General features: G+C 41.7%; 1 protein-coding gene across 1 annotated transcript; it reads right to left on the reverse strand.

Annotated features, from left to right (window-relative positions):
• Positions 1-39: 39 nt before the first annotated feature.
• LOC124255343 (glutamate receptor ionotropic, kainate 2-like) lies at positions 40-23,860 on the reverse strand. Its single transcript, XM_046689239.1, has 12 exons — positions 23,848-23,860; positions 11,564-11,830; positions 11,241-11,440; positions 10,186-10,368; positions 8,185-8,292; positions 7,816-7,992; positions 6,791-6,891; positions 5,947-6,034; positions 3,906-4,215; positions 2,265-2,482; positions 1,102-1,376; positions 40-378 (listed from the first exon to the last, which is right to left on the reverse strand). Exons 1-12 carry the CDS (start codon positions 23,858-23,860, stop codon positions 123-125), a joined length of 2,196 nt encoding a protein of 731 aa, XP_046545195.1. The 3' UTR covers positions 40-122.
• Between the last annotated feature and the right edge of the window lie 1,089 nt (positions 23,861-24,949).

The following is a 24,949-nucleotide window of genomic DNA, read 5'->3' on the forward strand; positions in this document are numbered from 1 at the left end:
AATGCATAAAATATACATCATGAATGCTTTTCTGTTCGGACTTATGATATTTAAATATTTTTCTTCTGAATTTCCCTGAATAAATCAGAAATAATATCAATTCAAACATACAAGGAAAGGTTCTATTTGGAGTAGAATTTGTCATGAAGTTTCTTTTTCTTTTTGGCCATGGTGAGTATTACTTGAAACACAGTTTCAACTATTAACATAACCAAAGCTGTAGAAAGACCCAAGCCAGTTATGAAGAAAATGCGAGTGAGTTTTCTGAGAGGCAGTGGTTCTCCCCCAAGCTGAAAGGCAGTAGTGGCTCTTGGAGTTGTGTTCCAGTACTTGCCCACCCAGTGCTGCATGATGCCAGTTTCTCGGATGTTCCTCATTCTGAAACAAATTATGAACCCATATGAAGATCAGATTACTGTATTTCCTGATCTTTGCTTGTTTCGAATAAGTTACTTCTGTTTGTCACAACCATGATTACAAAGGGCTATAAGGGATCACTCCTACATAAGTCTGCTGCCAGAGGATTTACACTGCACTTCTACATCTCTGATTGGCCACTGATCATGAACTTTCTTTTTAAACTCACCTTCCATGTATACCAATTACAAAACATGTATGACTTAATTGACCTGATACGAATGCTGAATTAATGTCCCAGATCTAAAAGAAAAACCACTACTCCTTAAGATAACAAGCTTGTGTTCCCCTCAAAGACGATTTTTTTTTTTTTTTTTTGCATTCAATTCGGAATCCTTTTTCAAAGTTCACTTTCGGTGAAATAAATAACACTGAGGTGTTCAACAGCAAAAAGACATATATTATGAAAAAGTGATGCACAAATGAAAATCAGATCTAAACAGATATATGTTTTGAAGTTAGAAGTGTGATTAAGTAAAATCAAATGGCAAGATGCCCCAGTCCCATACATTTGATCAAGGTATCAATATATCTATAGTATTTATAACAATATTCTGTTAAAGACAATAATACATTAAAAGAGCACAATTCGAAACCCCTGTCAAAAGGACAACTGTAATGTTCATGGCCGATCAATTTGAGTGACTGAATATGTTCATAAATTACTTTTGGCATGTCACTTACACCCACTGAAGCTCAGGGAGTAGTGGTGAGTCAGTCGGCACCCCCAGCGCCACCCCTGATGGGTGTATGTTCTCCCCTACCGTGGTGAGAACTACACCCTTTGGAGCCTTCTCCACCATGACCTCCAGCGTGCTTCTACTGGAGATGAAGGCGTACTTGCTGTTGATGACCTTGTGTAGATGGGATTCAATGTCCTTACTCAGTACGCTAGGGTCCGCCCGTGCGAACTCCATCAGCCGGTTATATGTTTCTTTGTATAATGGGTTGTCCGATGTCTGAAAACACAGGTGTAACAGATATTTACCATCCAATTCTGGCTTTCACGGGAGATATCACTTTGGTGAGATCAAATGAAGTGGCGTCACTAATCTCTTCCACTGAAGCAGGATAACTCATACTTTTACCCCTCTTCTTGGCATGAAACTCTATAATTGTATTAATTGCATGCATCTTTACGAATATTACAACATGTAATCATGTGTCAACCAAGTCAGCGAGCCCGACCACCCGATCCCGCTAGTCGCCTTTTACCACAAGCATGGGTTGCAGATGACCAATTCTAACCCGAATATTCATGGGTGTTTTCAGAAGCTTTTGGGAAATTGCAAATCCGACCCCACTTGGAGATGATTATTCGAGGGGGATGTATTTCATATGGGTATCATAGATGTGTTGAGGACCTTAAGTTAGCAGCGTTTCAGTGACTTTTTCAAGTAAGTAATGCTTCAATAAGGTTTGAATATTTTTGGTCAAATCCACTTTTCAAGTGAGGTTCTTGAGAGGCATATAGTTGGTATTCGAAAATAAGACAAAATATAATGTATGTGAATTTACCTGACGAAGGGGCAAGGAAAAGCCCTGAAACGTTGTGTAATGTGTACAATAAAGAAGAAGTTGACATCCATAATATTTTGTCTTTCAAGTGTATTTACCCTTGCATTATATAGCTGAGATATGTACCCGGCAAGGTGAAAGGTACAGCTAAGATGTTTAGGACATTTAAAGATCACACACTCCGATATCTACGAAAGTACTGACAGTTACTTAATTCTGACACTATTTATGACTCCAAAGAAAGTTCTCTCTGCTGAGGACACTAATTATTTGCACGATCTGATTATGAAAGACTGGATTACTAGATGGTTTTGCCGTAACCAACGTACTCCGAACAGCAGAGTGTTGATGGATCCATTGAACATTCCCCACGTGTAGTCGCTGGCGTGAACAAGTTGCTCCAGCGAGGTGAAGGGGATGACTTTGCGCTGGACACAGAAGGACACGGTGAGGTTTGCGCTGTACATGGCGGTAAATACAAGACAGAACAACCACCATGACGACACAAGCATCCTTCCACTGCACGACCTCGGTCTCAATGACCCACCTACAAGAGAGAATCACAACATACTTCACGCAACAAAATAGAAAAAAACCCATATCGTATTGTTAAAACACAACTGTCAGGACAGAAGGGGGGCGAAGACATCTTCCCAGAGAGGTAAGTGCATCATACAATACTCATAATGCCCACTTGCCAGAGATATAACTGCATCATACAATACCCATAACGACCACTTACTAGAGATATAACTGCGTCATACAATACCCGTAACCACCACTTGCCAGAGATATAACTGCGTCATACAATACCCGTAACCACCACTTACCAGAGATATAACTGCATCATACAATACCCGTAACCACCACTTGCCAGAGATATAACTGCATCATACTTTACCCATAACGACCACTTGCCAGAGATATAACTGCATCATACAAAACGCGTAACGACCACTTGACAGAGATATAACTGAACCATATAATACCCATAACGACCACTTGACAGAGATATAACTTCATCATACAAAACGCGTAACGACCACTTCTCAGAGATATGACTGCAACATAAAATACCCGTAACCACCACTTGACAGAGATATAACTGCATCATACAATACCCGTAACCACCACTTGACAGAGATATAACTGCATCATCATAACTGCATCATACAATACCCGTAAAGACCACTTACCAGAGATTTAACTGCATCATACAATAGCCGTAACCACCACTTGCCAGAGATATAACTGAACCATATAATACCCATAACGACCACTTGACAGAGATATAACTGCATCATACAATACCCATAACGACCACTTGCCAGAGATATAACTGCATCATACAATACCCGTAACGACCACTTGCATGAGATATAACTGCATCATACAAACCTGTCACCTCTACTTGCCAGAGATATATAACTGCATCATACAATACCCATAACGACCACTTGCCAGAGATATAACTGCATCATACAATACCCGTAACGACCACTTGCCAGAGATATAACTGCATCATACAAAACCTGTAACCTCTACTTGCCAGAGATATATAACTGCATCATACAATACCCATAACGACCACTTGCCAGAGATATAACTGCATCCTACAATACCTGTAACGACAGCTTACCAGAGATATAACTGCATCATACAATACCCATAACGACCACTTGCCAGAGATATAACTGCATTATACAATACGCGTAACGACCACTTACCAGAGATATAACTGCATCATACAATACCCACACCGACCACTTGCCAGAGATATAACTGCATCATACAATACCGTAATGACAGCTTAATAGAGATAAGCTCCACTAAAATCGAATTAACATAGTATGCATTACCTTCTCTCTATAATATGACATGTCTTCAACACGTATAATGCCTCCTCACATTCCCTAAATACACAGTTACATCTATAATGCTGATTACATATGACATCTCCCTATTCCTACCTTGCGACAAAATGGACCCAATCATGTACCACACTGCTTTCCACAGCAGGAGCGGAAGTGGCTTCGGCCGCACGACGTCCGCATACTCCACCACGACAAACAGTACGGTGACGATGCCGAGACACAGGGCAATAGACAGCAGGACTATCGGTTGTAATGGCGTCGTCAGTTCTTTGAGACTCAGTTCGGAGTCGTTGTGGATACGGTAGAGAATATCAATGACCTCTGTCTTGAATGCGGGGTAGATGTAGTCCATTACAACGTCTCTGCTGGCGTGGATACCGATGTCGGCGAGACCGATGTCTATTTCCTGAATAAAGACAATGATCAGTTGACGGGTTAGAGATTTTGAAAGAAAAGTTGTCAAACTAGTGTCCTTTGCTCCCTTCCCTTTTTGGACAGCCTCCGTGGTCTAGTGGCTACAGCCGGAGAGCCAAACCGAAACATGAGTCTCATTAACCTATTCAGACAATGACCTACTTTTCAGCCGATCCGAAATTCCACGTGTGAAAGTGAAAATAGACATCACAAACAGCTATGGTTACTCTGAATCCCAATTCCTTGTTTCATAAGAAAATGGTAATTACGAATGAATTTTAATTTTAACCTTTAATAACATCGTATTTCTACATTTTATGGCGAGGTGTAGGCAGCATGACCTGAACTAAGACGTCACAGACTGCCCCTGTTTGATGTGGTCGTAAAATGATTCACAATGCGTCTGGCTCACTGGTTACACCTGTTATGTGTTTTTTGCACTTATTCAGAGTAGTTCTGTAACGCACAAATTGATTGATAGAATATCAATTCCGTACCAGACCGCCAAACTTTTCTAGCGGCAGAGCCTCGTTTTGAGATTTCCATGTTTCCGTTTGTCAGAGCTCGCTGTGCGACAGAACACGCTGCACGACGTGTTTGCAAGGATTAGAAAGGGCGTAGTGTTGCAATATACAAGTGCTTAGATGTATCAAATAATACTGATTAATATTTATGTATCCTGTTAAATGAATTGGTCTCAGAATTCTGGACTGGTTATTGTACTAAGTTGCGCAATAGGACGGAACCCAGTCAACAGGAAACGAGACTGTTGTGTAATCAATGTTTTGACTTGGAAGGTCGCGGGTTCGATCCCCGGCCGCGTCATACCAAAATATGGTACTTGTTGGTCCCTACCGGGCGCTCGGCATTAATGGGTACAACAAGGACTGGTCGGTTCGGAGTCAGTCTAATGTGTCTGAGTGTGGTACTCATGCTTAACAGTGGCATGGTATCTCAGTGAGCTAGCACTATAAAACCAGCCTAACCCTGGTCTAGTGCAAGCAGCCACACAAACACATGTATGCACGTCTTCATATGAACGAAATATTCTTAAGTACGACGTTAAACCCCATTTCACCTCACCACCCCTTCCCTTTTTGAATGATTGTCAGCAACTGTACTCAGATATAACCCCTGATGGGATTTCTGGTTACTACATCGATATTGTCAGGTTCAGACTAGGTGATTGCGTGTTATCGTACACCGACGTGGAGGTGCTCATGATATCACCCTCTGGTTTGTCTCGTCAAGCTGGGTACTGTGGAATGCGGCCTTGAACAGCACATACTGTCAACACGTGAACAATACAAAACATACACCATCGTATACACTGCTATTGCTTTTAGCCTTGCCATGATTGTATTTATTCAAGGCTGAGACATTTCGCTTATGGTGCCGGCTTCATTTAAAGCCCGTCGTCATCCATTTTTCGTCTATTGAATATTTCACTCATGTATAATCTTAAACACAAATAGGCTAAAAAATGCTATTTCCATTCAAAACGAAGGAAATAGAACAAACACACACACACACACACACACACACACACACACGCACACACACGCGAGCCTGCCCTACAACCCTAGCCATCCTACCTTACCGGAGATCTGTGGTAGCCCGGTGGTAAAGTGCTCGCTTGTCCTACCAGTGTTTCCGTCATGACACCGCTGGGATATTGCTAAAAGTGCTGTAAACCCTCATCCAATCACTCGCTCGCTCTTACCCTGTCCTTCAACTGACGAACAAGGCCTGTCCAGGATCCATTCACAAGGGCCCCCCATTCCCCATCTTCCACCTCCTCAATTGTGTACCTGAAAAACACGCGCTCAAATGTAACACACAAAGCACACGTTCGGACAATCACCGTCAGAAATTAAAGAATCTAGTCAATCTTCGAGAGTTGAAAGTTTATTCAAATGATCGTCTACTTGGATTTAATACATTGTACTGGTTCCTGGATTCACATCGGTTCATTTTCGATCGACTGGTTGCCTTCCAAAGTGTCTGCATTTGTTTTGGTTTTTGTTATTTCTGTTGTTTTTGCGTGCCTATTATTTTTCAGTCTGGTAATAACGATGAAGAATGTCAAAGCTCAAAGAAACTATCCATTAGGGCTGCAACGATTCACGCAGACCTCGATTTGATTTTATTTTCGATATTGGACCCTCGATTCGATCATTTTCGATTCGATTCTTCATACAAATAAAAACATCAGATTAAATTTAACTCAGAGTCGGCCTTGTTAGCGTGAAATCCATCGTCAACTTGGCGATGTCTACTAACAACAATTCTCATTGGATAATTATTCGGCTTCAACCAATCACGTTTCGTCTTATTTCGCTCGAAACTGCTCGAGTTGGAGTCAAAATTTCGTTCTGGCTCTGTGGAAATAATTAAAGTAGTATTCAAATATCGAATCGAAATAGTGATAATGGTTATCGAAAATCGAAACTAAGGTGTCCGATTCGATTTTCGATGAATCGAACCGAATCGTTGCAGCCCTACCATCCATATTTCATAGTGACATTTCCTTCTGCTGGTCCTTAATACATTCAGCTGCAACTCACGTAAAATTGACAGCATCCACCATGCTGTGCAGAAGATCAATGCACATCCCGCTGTAGGTGGTCTTGTTCGCCACCGTGGTCTTCTCAACGAAACCCGGCCACTGAGGAGGAGGAAATCAGTATGGGTGGAATGCCACAATTTGTCACCTAGGTTTGACACTTTGACATTGTGTATTCCTCGTGCCACCCCGTGTCCCCAGCCGTGATGTTGCTGGGATACTGCTAAAAGCGGCGTAAAACCAAACCCACTCACTCACTCATGTCACCCCAAGTCAGTGGACCAAATAGTTTTACCGGAAGTCATACGCTGAAGGGGTCGTTGTCGGCACGGGTACTACAGATATGTACCCCAGGTACGTTTCTGTATACAGAAACGTACCTTGGCCATAATGAGAATACAGAAACGTACCCTAGGATGATTCCATTCCCATTGTGTCGTATTCTTGACCGGAACTGTCATACTGTTGTATTAGATACATTTGATTGCGTTATGTAAGTAATGAGAATACACAGTAACAGATATTTCGCGATGCATATGAATACTACTCGCAATCAGTTGAACGGGAACAACTACATACGGTTTCGGTTTTGGATTGGGGAATATGGACTCGTCCGCCTTTTAGGGTACCGGGTACGTTTCTGTATTTTGACTTTGTTAAGGGTACATATCTGTATACAGAAACGTACTTCGGGTACGTATCTGTAGTACCTGTGCCGACAACGACCCCTTCAGCACTACTAACAGAACATGATACCACTTTTTTTCTTCTAGAGAATGCTATTTTAGTACAAACAAGAAGAATTGTATTTGTATTGGCTGGTATGGCTTGTCATGCCTAGATAAGGTCGAGAAGTATGTCTGATTCCGGTGTATTCCCCGACGTTTAATATAACCTTTCAGTTCGAACTGGACCATACCTCTGTCCACCATCTTGGGTTTGTCTGTGTGTGTGCGGTTGGTGTACATTAGCTGTGCTTCACAACAGATAACCAGGCCTATAGGCCAACTAAGCAGATTTCCATACCGGTTTTGTAGATACAAGAAGATGAACCCCGTTCCACTTGTACTTTTTATTGGGGAAGAGCTTGTTGCTGATCCCACTACGTGGTATGTCCTTTGTGTGTACCCTGTCAAACCTCGCCATGTGTCGCACCTCCGTCAGGGTATACATGGTCAGGGCGTCCGTCGAGTCACCGAGTAACTGAGGAACATGGATAATACAGAAATATTAATAAATTCCACATGGCGGGTGTAAAACTCGTGCCCACCATAAAATCGTTACATTATTTCAGCAAACTGGATTTTAACGATTAAACACGCACTATTTGTATTTAGACAAAATCATCATCGCTAAGATATTATTACGTAATAGTGATTCTACTATTGTACTTACTTTCTTAATGTAGCCGACAATGTCCTCTTTCAGCTCTTTGTCATTCTTGCATTTAACTTCTCGTGATGCCACGTCGAAACAAGTGCCGATGTTAGATCGAAGGAAATCCTGAAAAGGTCTCAAGCTTGAGTGAACTTCTGATCACTGAATTCAACAACTAAGTATGGGTTGGGCTATTTGTTTAAGACAACGTCAACTATCGGGTGGTCAGGCTCGCTAACTTGTTTGAGACATGTCATCGTATCCCAACTGCGTAGATCGATGCTCGTGCTTTTGATCACTGGATTGTCTGGTCCAGATTTGATTATTTACAAACCGCCGCCATATAGATGGAATGTTGCTGAGTGCAGCGCAAAACTAAACTGACTCAATCACTCAGGTAAAGTCCCGAGTAAAAGAACCCATGTTTTTGGTGTCTAAAACTGAATTAAACAATGTTGATGATGTATTTGATACGAATATCGTAGTTGTGTTACGGAGCTCAAGCTTGCAGTTTTTCGGCAACCATTTTAAGCATTTAAACGTGTTTACAACGTTTGAACTGTCAGATTGGTCAAATCTACTTTTCAAGTGTAAGCGTTCTTTTGGAAGGCAGGCCGTATTATGTACATGAAACTTCTACAATCCTTTTAGGTTCATCATAACATTACTATGAAATGTGCTTGGGGTCAGAAATACCCATTCTTCGTAACATCACAATTAACGCATATAAGCTTCGTAACACTTTCCAAATGCGCCTGCAACTGCAAAAGTGTGTGTGTTGACAAATTGTACATGCCTAGAATGTCTCTCAAATTTATTATGGTTGTTTTATCATAAAAGCGGCTCCTCTTGGATACTTGGTCCAATTTGTGTGAATTGGTTGCTTGCTGTTTAATGCCGCCGAAAGAGGTAATATTCCAGCTATATAAGACGTCCAACACAGTAAGGGTACGATGACACGTGATTGTAAGGCCAGCTAGCCTGAACACCTGATCCATTTAGCCACCTCTCACAAGCAAAGGATGCTGGGAACCTATACCCACAATCCCTCGGGGCCAAGTGTGCTGAAGTTAGGTATGTGTGTCAGGTGCAGCCTATACATTTTCACAATGCACCTATTTTTTCAGTTACTGGCGACATGACACCTGAAGTGGGATGCCCAAAGTGTATTTTGTATACCCCAAGAGCTGTGGTACTGAAAAACTATTGATCTAGTGGATGAGATTCAAACACATCAAAGCATCAATGAATTATGAAGGGATCTAATTCTGACAGCAACTTAGACAGATGTACAACCGAAGCCTCTTGGTGTAAAAACACCAAGTAATCAAACAACCGCTGCATTAGAAGCAATTCTACAAGACGAATCGCGGTGATTAGCCCCTTACGGCAATCTGTACAGAATGCTGGGAATCTATTCTTACCCTGGTGAGTCGAACGTCAGTTAGCTTTCTGCAGTGAGTGAGTATGGTTTTACGCCGCATTTAGCAATGTTCCAGCAATAGCAGGGCGGAGGACACCAGAAATGGGCTTCACACATTGTACCGATGAGGGGGATCGAACTTGTGACGAGCGGTTAAGGTTATCAACACACCACTAGGCTACCCCAGTCCCCAGCCTTCTGTAGGTATAGTGCGTTTGGCTCAAAAGCGGAGTGCAGAGAAAGGGACAGCCAGGTGTTAGAGAAGCACGTGCACAAGTGCCGACAAAGTTATTGATTCATTAACCTGTGCTGTGCCGTCTCCATCCTTTCTCGCAAACCCGGCTGTCCCTTTCTCTGCACTCCTCCCTCGTAACAAATAGTGAACTGTGTCGATATTTTAATGAGAGTTTGTTAAACAACTTTTTTATTTTTAGGACATAAATTCTGCAAACACCTCTCAGAGTTGGTCTGACGTTTTCATTATGATCAGTGTTTCAATGAGTATTTTATGGTTATTAGTTTTCGAGTTAGATTGCAATTCATCGGTCCGCTTTTGAGCCAAACGGACTACAGCTGAGTATAAAGAGTTAACATACCACCAACTCCCCAGACCTGGTTATCCTCCGGTGATGGGTAGGAAGAGCCACCAGTATGACGTTCTCTAAATTATCCACTACTGGAAGGAAGCTGTGGAGGTCAGTGACATCCGTCAGCACCAGCCAGTGTGACAGGTGCCGGAAGTTGGTAGTCCGGTCTGATCCCCGGTCGAACGAGTTTACCTGGAAAATACACGCAGCAGCTGAATACAGTGACAAGGACGTATGAGTGACAAGGACGTATGAGTCATTACAAAGGAAGTGACCAATCTTCACTAATCTAAACATCATGTCTGTATATACAAAACCATTTATTGGTCGCCATCTATACAGTTTCCATAGGAACGAAGTAAGCCTAAAAAGTCATTTTTAAGGAAATGGGAACTAGTTAAGTACATACCCCAGAGACCCCTTGCAGAGAGCAATCTAAGCACCTTGACTCAAAGTCTATATTGAAGTGAAGGAGTGATGAAAAATGACTTCAACGGGATTAGGTGGTTTCAATACTTTATATATCCATAGAGCTTCGCAAGAAGACAATCTGGGACAAATACCCGGTTGAATTATTCTTTTACATCGTGGATTATCTAGCACATTGATTCTCGATAAATACAATGGAGCCATTCGCCGCGATATACTGGAAATGACGTTAACACATCAATCAATAATTGTTGGTATATCTCGCGTATAATTTCTTTAGCAGACCATTTTCAGCATGCTATCACAGCCCGGACTCTCGTGATAGAAGACCGCCTCGTGGTTCGGAGGATGGGGTGGACGGTCTGTGGTTCGATCCAGTGATGCGTCATATCAACAGACGTTCAAAGATGGAACTTAATGTTACCATGCCTGGTTGGAATTAAGAGGATAAAACAACGACTGGTTGCTAGGATTCAGCACAATTTGTTGGAAATCCACGTTAAACTGCAGCATTGCACCTTAGTTGACTAGCACGCAAAACAGGCAATACAAGCACATACGCGCACGCACGCACGCACGCGCACACACACACACACCAAAAAACCCAAAACAAACACAACCTCACGGGTACCAACCAGAGCAAGTGTGTTTAGAGCGGTAGCTCGTGTTCCGACAAGCAGGAAGTAGATTCCCCTCTGATGCAGCAGCTTGTGGACATAAGTCAGTGTCTGCCGCCATTGGTTCCTTGTGGTCAGTTCTGGTACAGAATACACGAGCACCTCCACGTCCGCTCCACACGTGGTCTGCCTGTCCATCAGCTCCCCGACATACACATCTGAAACAAACGCGCGTGTGGGGCAACGGATAAAAACCACCCTCGGCACCCAGGGGTATTTGAGCAGTAGAATAGCACTATTGGGCTTGGAATGCCGAGACAATGACCGCTGCGTATACTTACCTGTTGAATCGTCATGGAGGACGACGATCACGTCATGGACTACGTCATGGAGGTACAGCAGTAGAAACTCATTTAAACCCAAGTCGGGATACGTCGGGACACATGTAATTCGTCGTGTTAGCGAGCTCCCCGGAGTGTCTTTCATGTTCTCGAGGGGGGTATTGGTGAAGGGAGGAGTAATGACCCTCAGGCCGTTGAATATCCGCCGCTCTTCCCGTGACTGACCAATAATGATGACGTCATAATTTTCTGACGTCAAATCTTGAACTGCAACAGGTATTCAGAGATTTCATGAAATCAAGTAGATGTCGTCCACGTTTAAGGTAATTGGGGGATTGGGTATACTTTAGCTCCATCTACTATTAATCAAAGACAAATAAAGTTCCCAATAAGATATATCGTGATCAGTTTCGACATATACTCTCCAAAAAAAGTAACGCATATAGGAATTTCAACTGTATTTTTATGTTTATTTTGAAACATCTTGTAGGCTTTATGAGTCAATGAAATATCGCGAAATTGCACACTGGGAATACAGACTTATCCGTCTTTGGCACCAACTCGAGGAACGTCAGTTTGAGTGTCACATGGAGACGTGTGGTGGCGCTGAAGTCAATACCTCGTGTGACCACCGTGGGCATCCAGAACAGGACGGCATCGCCTCGGCATCGAACGAATAAGTCTCAGAATCTCGTGTTGCCCAATCGCAGCCCATTCTGCCTGTAGTGCCTGTGCGAGTTGCTGAAGTGTCTGGGGCCGAGGGTTACGGCGTCGCACCCGTCTGTCCAGGGCATCCCACAGATGTTCGATCGGGTGTAAGTCCGGTGATCTTGAGGGCCTAGGGAGCACATTGATGTTGTGGTTCTGGAGGAAATCTCTAGTGTGACGTGCTGTGTGGGGCCTGGCATTGTCCTGTTGAAACAACTCCCTCTGGCGATCAATGGTTGGAAGGAGGTGTGGGCGTAGGATTTCGTTACAGTACCGTTGAGCTGTCAGGTTGCCCTGGATCATCACCAAATCACTTCTCCTACGGCAGGTGATCCTCCCCACATCATAACACTTTCCCGGCCGAATCTGTCCACCTGGGGAACGCAAGCGTCGGCGAAACGTTCACGTCGACGTCTGTACACCCGCATTCTTCCATCGCGTCGTTCCAATAGAAATCGTGATTCATCACTGAACCAGATTCTACGCCAATTCGGTAGGTTCCAGGCCTGAACGTTGGTGCACCATTGAACTCGATGTCGACGATGTTGTTGTCGAAGCACAGGGCCAAAATAAGGTCTTCTGGCACGTACACCAGCCTCTCTCAACCTGTTCCTGACGGTCTGTGCAGAAAGCCTCCTCAATCCGGGTATTTGTCGTGCGGTACTGGTCGCCGTAGCTGTTCGATGACGCAGGTGATGTACCCGGATGTAGCAATCCTGCGCCGCAGTGGTCGCTCGAGGTCGCCCACTACGAGGGGTATCTGCTACCGCATTCTGCCGGCGATATCTCTCCCAGAGCCGTGAAATGATGCTTTGGTGAACATTCATGCGTCGGGCAACTGCACGTTGAGACTGGCCAGCTTCAAGCAAACCAATGGCGATATGACGGTTGGCTTCACTTAGACGTGGCATTTTGCGTTCGTCAACAATCTTCCAAATACAGTGAATAATCGACAGACAGCGATCAACCTTTTATACCCATCATTGAGACTATCTGATCCCCAACTTTCACGTGCATTGTATGTGAATTGTGTATTCTGTGACACTACACGCCGAAATTGAAAACCATGCTGTTTAATACGGGTATTTTACGGATGGTGCGTTTTGTTGTGATGTATCAAAACATAAACACCATAGGACTCATAAACAGAGCAAAACCTTTTGTAAAATGAATCACGTTTTAATTCATTGCTACATGAAATTGCTATTTTCATGATGCGTTTCTTTTTTGGGAGAGTATATAATATGCAGATGCGACTCTTAGTATTAAAAAAGTATCACATCAACACAATCAACAAATCTTAAGCTTGCGCTAACATTGTTTAATCACGTTTTGTTGAAACTTGCTTTCACGTCTATTGAACAGCAACACAGTCAATGAAGCTATTGTTTTGTTTGTGCCTGGGTTCCTCGCAACGTGTTTGCTGAAAGGGTCGGGTTGTCACTGGATGGTGATCAGAATATAGAAATAAAGATTATTACCCGAAGGTGTTTTCATACTTTAAACGTCAAATATTAGAAATAGAAATAACAAAAGTATGTTTATCCCACCTGACTGAAAGAAATATGCTGTTTTATATGTGAAATATATGAAAACATGTGACATTCATCATCACCTTCTCCACATATTCTATGGTATGTTATGTTTAGTTAAATGCATCCCCTCCTTTTTTAAGAAGTGGGGTAGCCTAGTGGGTAAAGCGTTCGCTCGTCACGCCGAGACCCGGGTTCGATTCCCCACATGGTTACAATGTCTGAAACCTACTTCTGATGTCCCCCGCCGTGATATCGCTGTAATATTGCTAAAAGCGATGTTAAACCAAACTCACTCACTCACTTATTAAGCTGCATGGCATACCGATTCCTTCTAACGAAGACATCCACAGGCCATAAGACTTAAACATTGTGTGAATATAATGACGTTAAGAAGATCCAGGCTGTAAGGCATTACTGGGTCATCACGTTTTGCACTCAACGTCTGTGTCGTAAACGGTGTTTCTAAAATAATGTTCTTTAACACTAGTTCGTCTTTATCTCAAAGAAAGATAAATGAAAATGACATTTTGGGATGCATATCGTATTTTCCTTAACACCATGTCGAACTACAGTAACCAAAAACCTGTTTAATTAGTTCTAATAACGTAATCTGTTGGCATCGGCCATTGATACAACTCGCACCTGTGCTCAAAGGACTGCTATCGTAAGTAGGTCATTCGTATGTAAATTCATTATGCACAATTTTAAACATGAGGGCTAGTTATTGTTTGTTTGTTTTTAACATTTTGGTCACGCTCTTTGGTTTTGTGAAAAGAACCGAACAATTGCATTTGTATCCAAACACGTATTTTCAGGTCACCAAGCTTCTTCAGCGGAAAATAGATATCGATGGTAATATTTCTAGGGGCATTGCAAACCAGCGATACCATGTTGAGATGAAAGCAGGGCATAGCACTCCCATTAGAGAGTTACATCCTTGTACTCCAGAACATCAATGTCGGTGTCGATCGTGTATGTATTTGAATGATCAATTCGTGACATTCGCTCATGTATTGGGAGACGTAAAACTGATAGGAATCAAAATACTAATGCATTCCAAACGTTAATATGCTACACTTGCTGCCCAGTATGAACTGTACAGTAATATAGGTGAGGTGGTGAGGTGAAATTTTACGTCGTGCTTGAGAATACTTCGCTCATATGACGACGTGCATGCGTGTGTATGTGTATATGCGGCTGCTTGTACTAGCCCAGACTGAAGCTGGTTTTATAGTGCTAGCCCACTGAGATACCATGCCGCAGTGAAACATGAATACCCCCACTCAGACACATTATACTGACTCCGAGCCGACCAGTCCTTGTTGTACCCATTAATGCCGAACGCCAGGCAGGGACCAACAAGTACCATATTTTAACGTCTTTGGTATGACGCGGTCGGGGATCGAACCCGCGACCTTCCGCTCTCCGGGCGGACGCTCTAACCACTACACCACGGAGGCGGTCGTAATATCGGTACTGATATGACACACATTATAATTATTTGTTGCATTTCCATGCAGCTATGAACTTAAATTCAGCAAAAGTACAAAGGAAAGTTCAATAAACAAATGACAGTGTTAATACGTAGTAAATGTGTTATGACACGATGACGTAAGCAAAAACGATCGATTTTGGAGCACAAGATAGCTGAATATTTAATGAGAAGAAAATATTTGTTGAGTTCCTGTTGCAAGAACTGGATAGTTGGTTTACATCTGGTCGATACATATTTAAACAGTATATATTTGAAAAGTATTAAGATTAAGTTGATTGGCTCATCATTTCTGTGACAAAGTCCGAGAAGTTCACGTTGTCTAGAGAGGATGAGTACTGTATATACAGTACAACCAGAAATTTTTGAGAATTTAAAGATTGTAATTTTTCTTTTTTCACTCATTACTCACGTATTAAATGTGAATATTAGCAGAACATAACTCCAGATTCAAAGACAGGTGAACAGTTAGTATTTTGTCAAGTCACCATGGGCAGCAATGCAGGCTTCAATGCGGCGGGGCATACTACTGATCAAAGAAGTTAGAAAGTCGTGGTCCATGCTGTCCCAATATCGGACCACCTCTTCTTTCATTTCAGCAATATTTGTCTGATTTTTCTTATTGACACTTTCCTTCATAAGTCCCCAAACATTTTCTATTGGATTTAGGTCAGGGCTATAGCTTGGCCAATCTAATAATGTCATATTTTGGGTCTGAAACCAGGCCTGTGAATGCTTTGAACGATGTTTTGGGTCGTTGTCCTGCTGGAAAATCCAAACATTTCCATAGAACACGTGAGCAGATGGAAGTAAATGTCCCTCGAGAATATCTGTGTACCGCTCACTGTTCATATTCCCTTCAAATACACAGAGGGGCGTTGCCCCTAACACAGATATGCCACCCCACACGTTAAATTTCGGACTGTACTTTGGGCGCTGATACAAAGAATTTTCAGTTTGTTTGGTCCAGAATTTCAGTGTATTAGGAAACAGCCACACAGAACTTTCATCTGAGAAAATCACATTGTCCCAGTTAAAATTTCTATTCTGTAAGCACCAGTTCAACCTTTGCTCCTTTTGTTCAGATTTCATGATCGGTGATGGAATTCCTCGATTTTTCTGCCAACCCATTGCATGCAGCTCAGTTCTAATTGTCTCCTTACAGACAGCCACAGTTCCTCTATCAATCATATCCAGCCTTAAGTTTTCTAAACTCCTTCGTTTGTTTTTAGAAACAAGAATACCAAGCCGCCTCCTGTCACCGACAGTCAATTTTCTGGGCCTACCTGCGCCTCCCTGGTGCTCAATGCCATATCCATTTGCAATATTTTTTCAAAACACGATAAACAGTGGACAAAGGGATGCCTGTTCTACTTGAAATCACTTTAACTGATCTGATGTCCTTGTTATAATACTCTAAAATCAACTTTCTCTTCTCTAAATCATCCATACTGAGGATCACTGAAAATGTCGTCTGCAAGCAAGTAAACAAAGGGGGATAACTCTTCACAAACTAAGGAAAAGGATTAACGGAGTTGACTCTCTTGAATGAAACCAAGCACTTGATAGCTGGTCAAGGTTGTTTATACTAGAAATCCAATTAAACATATTCGTAAAATTCTCAATAATTTCTGGTCATACTATATTTTATCATTGAGCTAGCCTTGCAGCTGTTGACGATTGGGTGTAACCTTGCTACAATTTGAGTTGAGTTGAGTTGGGCTTTACGTCACATCGGCATTATGTCAGCCGTAAAATTATAGTGACGAGAACAAGTCTGCTTTCATGAACATTTCAATTACAAAGAGTAAATGAGTTCTAGTTCAAAACACATATATTCATCACATTCTAATTCAAAAGCAGAAGATGTCATAGCACTAAATCCAAAAGCAAGCGATTCGTCTGAAGAACATTCTCAAGGCACATTAATGTAGCGGTCAGTGCAGGTATTGGTCGTTTTGGACTGTAAACAACATGCACGTGCTTATCACATGGGATGTGTTGTCACCAACGTGCAGTCGCGATCGGAATCAAATATACCGAAGTCGATATTAACGAGCGCATTAATGGAATCAAGTACGTGGAATAATGTGTATTTGATCACCGAATTCCGATATTGATGTCCATGTAGGATTGAGTGTTTTCAAATAAACAAATATTTCCTCTGAGTTCGTTATAAATTCTCAAACCTACTTCTTTCGTAGAAATCCTTGTCTTGCAGATGGGTAATGTTAAAGCTGACACACGCGTCCCGACATTGAGTGAGACACATGTGTGACACATAACTTTCTTGTCTCTTAAACGGCGACCATTCAGGATGAAATATTCCACCTGAAATAAAATATACATGTTAATCCTAACCAAACATGGAATTTGCATTTTCTTTTGTGATTGTTTACCTAATATTGTGAGTTTCAATATAGTTGGTTAATTATTCATTGATCTTGTAGTCATGTTCTTGTTTTCAATTTTACTTCTGTACGGATAGATTTCTGGGTAAACTCAGATGGCTTAAATCTAGGAATCAATTTGAAATCGTGATAAAAGCAAACTCCGACATGATTTTAGCGTTGATTGTGGTGGTAGCAGTGTTGTTGGCCACCGCCATACACTTAGCGTTAGTACTATGTATTACATCTACCTTACCTCGCTTCGTGGCAATTCCCGTTATATTCATGGTCTGTATATATACGTGTGGTTACCAGCTTTAAGGTTATATATATAAACAACCTTTAAAAGAGGTTAAAGAACACTCTAGTTTTCACGGTGCTATAGTTGCGTATCCAGCTACGTTCAAGTAATCCTAGTTTTTATATGTTGCCATAGTTACGTATCCAGCTACCTACAAGTAACCCTAGTTTTCACGTTGCCATAGTTACGTATCCAACTACATTCAAGTAACCCTAGTTTTCACATTGTTGTAGTTACGTATCCAGCAAAATTCAAGTAACTCTAGGCTGTTACGTTCCTATAGTTGCGTATCCAGCCACGTTCAAGTAACCCTAGTTTTTTACGTTGCAATAGTTACGTATCCAGCTACATACAAGTAGCCCTAGTCTTCACATTACTATAGCTATTGAAGAAATCACTTGTTGTTAACTTCTTTTCAGTAGTATGTTTTTTTCATGCATTGTAAATATGCAAACAAAATGCACCCATGGGTTATTATACCTATGAACTGAAAGAATACCCACCTGCTTTCAAATATAAGGGTTTTTCAAATTTTGAATATTTCATAGTATTGTGGTTTCGGACCATTTGCGGTGGATGTCCTGGACCACTTGTGACATGAATATAACTTCTTCGGCTCGTCCGATCAGAGAAATATTTTATATTCTCGGAGCAATGACCGACACAGGCAAGTGGTAGCTGAAAACGTCGCTTTGGCTAATACTTCGAGCGACTTGTATCACCTGTGCATGTGTTCTTGATAGGTGACGCAAGTGAGGCAGGATACGCTCACCTTTTCACGGACACCCTGTATGATCACGATTTAATACTGATTCATTAACACAGGCTTTATGTACAGTAGGGACGCATAATCGGCCCTGCTTTCAGCATTGATTTTTTTATAAATGGACTGAATTGTGTCACTTCTATTTTCAACCGCTTTGTACATAACGAGGAAATGTATGCTGTGACGTCACTAAGACAGACATGTATCCATCCAGAAAAATTATCATTTTTTTAATATAATGGCAGCATTTATAGAATTGCATTGTTTGCTACAAGACAATCAAACAAAGAATTAAAACGGTTGGCTTACCCACTCGGACGTCAAGTGAAGCAAAACTGGCAATAAACTTTGAAAAAAGTAAAAAAATAAAAAAGGCGTTTAACATCCTGCTCATCGCACCAGAGTTCCAGGAACCGCGAGGAAGAAGATTACAGGGAAGTACAGAGTCAGAGTCGATCTTGATAACTTCAGGAGGAAGATATACAGGGAAGTACAGTCAGAGTCGATCTTGATAACTTCAGGAGGCAGATGCACAGGGAAATACAGTCAGAGTGGATCTTGATAACTTCAGGAGGAAGATGTACAGGGAAGTACAGTCAGAGTCGATCTTGATAACTTCAGGAGGAAGATGTACACGGAAGTACAGTTACAGTCGATCTAAGCAACTTCAGAAAAGATGCAACCTGTTATTGGCCCCATGAAGTTGGACATTCCAAAACCCATCACTGTTTTTCGTTTAGCACTGCATCTGCAAATCACGCCATTAGCTTGAACTGGTCGTGTCTATGAAGACAGGCGAGCTCGGGAAAGCGTCTGCGCACAACATGATTGCTAATAGTTGTACTGTTCAAACAGTACGCCCCATCTACAAACGCCTGTCCATCTGATGTGACCAATCAGAGGTACATCAATGCAGACGTCTTGAAAGGCTGTCATGCTGTTCTATGTAAGTTTGTGTTATTGACAGTGGCAAAATGACGCATCCATTCACTCTGGCACTGATGGAAATGCAATACTTTCATCGATTCATATGCATATGTTTCTTTGTAAATATTAATGGCTGATAAAAATGATTTTCTTTGAAATTCGAAAACTAGTACATGGAAATAGTATGTTTGTGACGTCTTCTGCATGCCCTCGAATATCCAGCAAATTATATCCCCATTCAGTGGTATATAGACACATAATACACTAGAGAAGGATTTGTATGTCTCGTTTCACAATATCTTCAGTGTCATTAAGATCATATCTTCTACTCCGTTACGATACTTCTGGAGGTGGGGTAACCTAGCAGCTGAAGAGTTCCCTCGGTACGCCGAGGTGGGGTCGATTCCTACTTGGGTGCAAAGCTGTTATATTGCTCAATGGAATACTGGAATATTACACGGAACATAATACTCACTACAGCACTTCAATGCGTGTAGATCTGAGGATGCTTCATCTGTGGGGCACCCGTGAAGATCCGGGTTAGAATTGATCTTCAATAACCCATGCGTGTCGTAAGAGGTGACCAACGGGATCGGGTGGTCAGGTTTGCTGACTTGGTTGACACTTCGTATTACAATTGTGTTGATCGATGTTCATGCTGTTGATCACTGGATTGTCTGGTCCAGACTCGATTATTTACAGACCCCCGCCATATAGCTCGAATATTGCTTGAGTGCGGCATAAATCTAAACTCACTCACTCATCTGTGGGGGTCGCTTTAGGTGAACGTCCCTCTAGGCCAATCAGCCTCATGCAGGGCTTCTAAATTCTCGGTACGAGTCAGCGGAGCATTCAGACAAGATCTGATTTCTGTATCTCGAAAACGAATATAACTGGCAACTTCCGAATGCCAAAGAATAGAGCTACGTTATCATATCGCCGTGGATATCGTATACAGACTGTCGTTTCTAAGCGGAATGGGTCCAGACTTGATTATTTACAGACCGCCGCCACATAGCTGGAATATTGCTGTGTGCGGCGTAAAACTAAACTCACTCACTCACTCTAAGCGGAATGTCATCAACACACGGCGTTCTGTTCATGTTTTCATTTGCTCAAATTATCATCAAGTGAAATCGCAACGAAGCTGAAACGGGTTCTAACGACCAAGGACCCTTCCTTCCTTTTGACTCGACGGTCAAGTTTTGCTATGGGTTCATCATGACGTGACCTACAGAGGTGTCCTCGGATCTTTGCGCTTAAAGGCCTCACACCTGAGTGAGTGAGTGAGTTTGGGTTTACGCCGCTTTTAGCAATATTCCAGCAATATCACGGCGGGGGGCATAAGAAATGGGCTTCACATATTGTACCCATGTCGGGAATGGAACCCGGGTCTTCAGCGTGACGAGCAAACGCTTAAGCCACTAGGCTACCTCACTGCGCCTCACACTTGAGTTAATACTGATTTTAGTGACCTTAAAGTTATCTCCAATTTTGTTCTTTCATAGCTCCGGTGTTCGGTTCTGTCAGTCCGCCTGCATGTTAATTAATTGCACTATACCGTGTCAGTATATTTATCTCAGCACTGAATTTCACTCGTTCATGAGGATAATTTTATTTAGTTTTGTTATAACGTCGAGTCTTACACATCGGATTCAAAGCTACTGGGGAATGATCCCATGGCATTTATCATAATATAATAGAAGCGTGATATGCTATATGCGTAGATTAATTATGGTGATCACAGGATTGTCTGGTCCAGACGTGTATTTTTACAGACTGAAACCCTTTAGCTGGAATATTGCTGAGTGCAGCGTTAAAGAACAAATAAACTTTGCAGGTCATGCAACTGACCGATATTTGCGGGGCAATTTACGAACAGGATGTCGATTTCCTAATGCAAACCATTGGTCCAGCCAAAACATAACTCCGAAGTTCCAGCCCACTTCGATAATAATGGAAACTGGACTTTTAAAGTCGGTAGACCTACTCGCCTCTTGAAGACGAAACATGCTGGAACGCAAACATTGAACATTGCTACCAATGTCATTCTGTACTTACGCAACCTCAGCACCAAAGTCCTCGAACAGCCTAATGGTTCATTTGGCTGCATCGATTGTCCAACAAGAGCACACGTCCCTTGTTCTCTTCAGGAGGTTTAAGGGTCCCGTGCCACTCACGTGTGTTGACAAAACATACAGACAAAACAATGTCTATTGACACAGCTTTTCAGATGATCTTATCTACCAGCAGATGCCTTTATGTAAATAACACTTATGCTACAATAGCATGGTATGTCATGGTTAAAGATGGTAGGTTGTCAACGGTATATTATTGGAACTAATAGGTGAGTATTATGTTAAACGTAAGTGCACTCGTTATTCATAAAATGTGTTTATAAGGTCGATCGTAACTGTGATGTCTCGGGCAAATCAACCATTGTTAACACCCTTGAAGCAGCTGATTGACGAGCAGAAAACTGCAATTTGATACACGGAAATTAAATATTGTCCAACTTTCAAGAAACACCTGCTCCACACCCAGCAGAGATGAATACCAAGGCTTTACGTGGACATTGAAATATAGCATGGACCTTGGAACCTTATGGGTTCATCTAAAATTCGAATAAAACCGGAAAAGAAAGTGAAGAATCTATACATTAATGAGATGTTGGCTTGAACCGTTGTCTTCATGTTTAAATAGTCACATCAGTTGAATGAAACTGATATTCTGAGTTAAACAATCTAATCTTAAGTTTGTGTGACTGATCTGGATCAAACTTTAAATTTGTTCAGGCATCACTGACGTTAAAGACGTTTCAGATGCACCTAATGTTTTAAATATGAAATCCGGAAACTACAGGGGGGGATGCTGAAAGTCCTGATCCTTGCTATAATGGACTGCAGTGATGGAATTTGCTGCTAAATACTTTTCAACATAATCCCAACTAGAATTTGATCCTGTAATCGCAAATAGAACACCTGTTACCAGCCTATGAAATAAGACAAAAACCCAGCCAGACATCAGGGCTGGTAACTTCAAAATGTTACCAGCCCAAAATGGATTTAACCAGACCAGACTCCAAGATATGGTAAATTTACTCAGATTTTACCAAACGGGCTGGCCAGCTGTAAATTTTGGCCGTCTGTCAGAAATCTAACCCGGGTGGTCGGACCGGCCTTATTTCATATACTGCTGTTACATTTGACAGGGGCGTAGCTACTGTTAAAGAAAAAAGCCCGGGCTTACACATGTTTGTTGCTAAAAGGTTGGGCAAGCCCTCAATACTATCTACATTTAAAGCTTTGCAACTTATCGGGCTTACACGAAAAAATTGGCTTGCTACGCGTTTGTTTGACCACTTTCATAGCTATGGGTCATAGGAGCCGTGCCCACTTACTTTTACCTGAGGGATAATAAAGACTACCAGTTGTCAGACTTTTGTGGAAGTCTTGGTTATTGAGTGGATTAGATCGCTGACTGCTGGTGAACTGGTGCCTGGATCAGATGGGACTATGAGATGCAATGCAGCAGTTGAATATCCAACAGACTCAGCGTACTGAATCTGAGCTTACCACTCCTTGTCTTATTCCCTTAATGCCGAGCACCAGGCAGAGCAACAAGAAGTACCATTTTGTAATGTTTGAAGTGATGCGACTGCAAGTGAACCCCCAAGCATCTGGGCAGGTGCTATATCCACTTTAAGTTAAAGTAGATCATAGCTAGAAGTATAACAGCTGAACTGAAGTTTCAAAAAACAGTTTTATTACAAAAGGTGTCGTATATTAAACACTGGATGTGTATTTTCTTTTATAACATGAAACCCTGAATGCAAACCAATCTTTTGATCAGGAGGAAGAGAAATCCCATGACAACATAGAAGTGTCATCTAAATCATTCATCAAAACGATACACAGCACACCACAATAAACTAGGAAGCACTGCCTCACCCTCACAATACAGGTAACCATGGTAACATACACAAAGTTAAAACACTTTATTAGTCTCCCTCTCACTCACACACTCTCTCTCTCACACACACACACACACATACAAAAGAGAGAAGATGTGTTCAGGCATGAGATAAACAACAATGTCATTTAGTCACACAGCCAACTCTCACAGATATCTGAGCAAACATCTATTGCTAAACTTGTTATCTCACCTTCCATTTCCATTGTTTATGTTTTCAATGTAAGCCAGTATATTTACATGATTTTATCAGAAGCCAATCTCAGGTGGAAGTAATCAGCAATCCATATGTATGATAGATATATTCATCAATGTACTCTCATCAACACAGTTCACAAATCATGGACACAATGAATGCTGGGCTGTATACTCCCCAGGGAGCTGATCATACAGGTGGAATGTAGACTGAACAGATGGAAGGGGAAATTATTACAATGAAACCAAGTTGTTTCTAACTTTTGGAGGAAAGATCCTAGTTTTACTTATCAAGCGTTTGACATCTCTAACTTACATCATCAGAAACAGAAACAGATTCATTTCTAATATCTACATTTATGTATCAGTAACCCATCATTAGATGAAATAAATATAAATTTACTTAAGTAATCATCAAGTGACTTAATTGTTGCATAGTTCAGTCAGGCTAGTCAACTTTTGATGGTTCAGGCTATGCCATGTTTAGGCCATTTAACCATATACAAATTCTAACTTATAAGTTGGCCATAGCAATATTTTTAACTACCCAGGCTATAAATTGAGTTTGAGACAACTAGGAAATCAACAAATCCTGATTAAATAGTTATAAACATTGGAGCAGTTTGCTAGAAACAGATTGTTTGTTCAAGAAATCCCCATGTATTGTCTGCTCCAACTATATGATAAGCACAGGTTTATAAATAACTATCACATTGTCCTGGCTGCAAGTGTTTGCAAAAAGGTGAGCATATGTTTCCCTACCACCTGCACCCATCACACACACATGCAAAGGCATGTCAACCATTAACCTGAACAAGTCATGATGTGAATACACAATGCCATTTAGAAAGTGGTCAAATGTAACATATGTTATATCTAGGATTACACTTTCTTAGTAAAGTACAGACTCGAGTACTTTTGATGGGTTGCGTGCCATGCAGGATTCGAACCCACACCCTCTGAGTCAGGCACCTAATTGCCAGCACACAAAGTCAGCCACCTAACCAGCTCAGCCACCATGACTTCCACAAGACTTCTGCGGTGGCTGAGCGGAAAAGTACTTTACTAAGAAAGTGTAATCCCAAATATAACATATGTTT

This window comes from Haliotis rubra, unplaced genomic scaffold (assembly GCF_003918875.1).
Source record: "Haliotis rubra isolate DU_JTF1 unplaced genomic scaffold, ASM391887v1 Scf6, whole genome shotgun sequence".
NCBI lineage: Eukaryota > Metazoa > Mollusca > Gastropoda > Lepetellida > Haliotidae > Haliotis > Haliotis rubra.

Bases quoted from the DNA above. Each gene is read 5' to 3' on its own strand.
- LOC124255343 (XM_046689239.1), bottom strand. The intron at 6,892-7,815 runs GTATGGAAATCT...CCTCCTCCTCAG, and splicing joins TTCTTGTATCTACAAAACCG to TGGCCGGGTTTCGTTGAGAA. The intron at 1,377-2,264 runs GTACGTTGGTTA...CTGTGTTTTCAG, and splicing joins TCAACACTCTGCTGTTCGGA to ACATCGGACAACCCATTATA.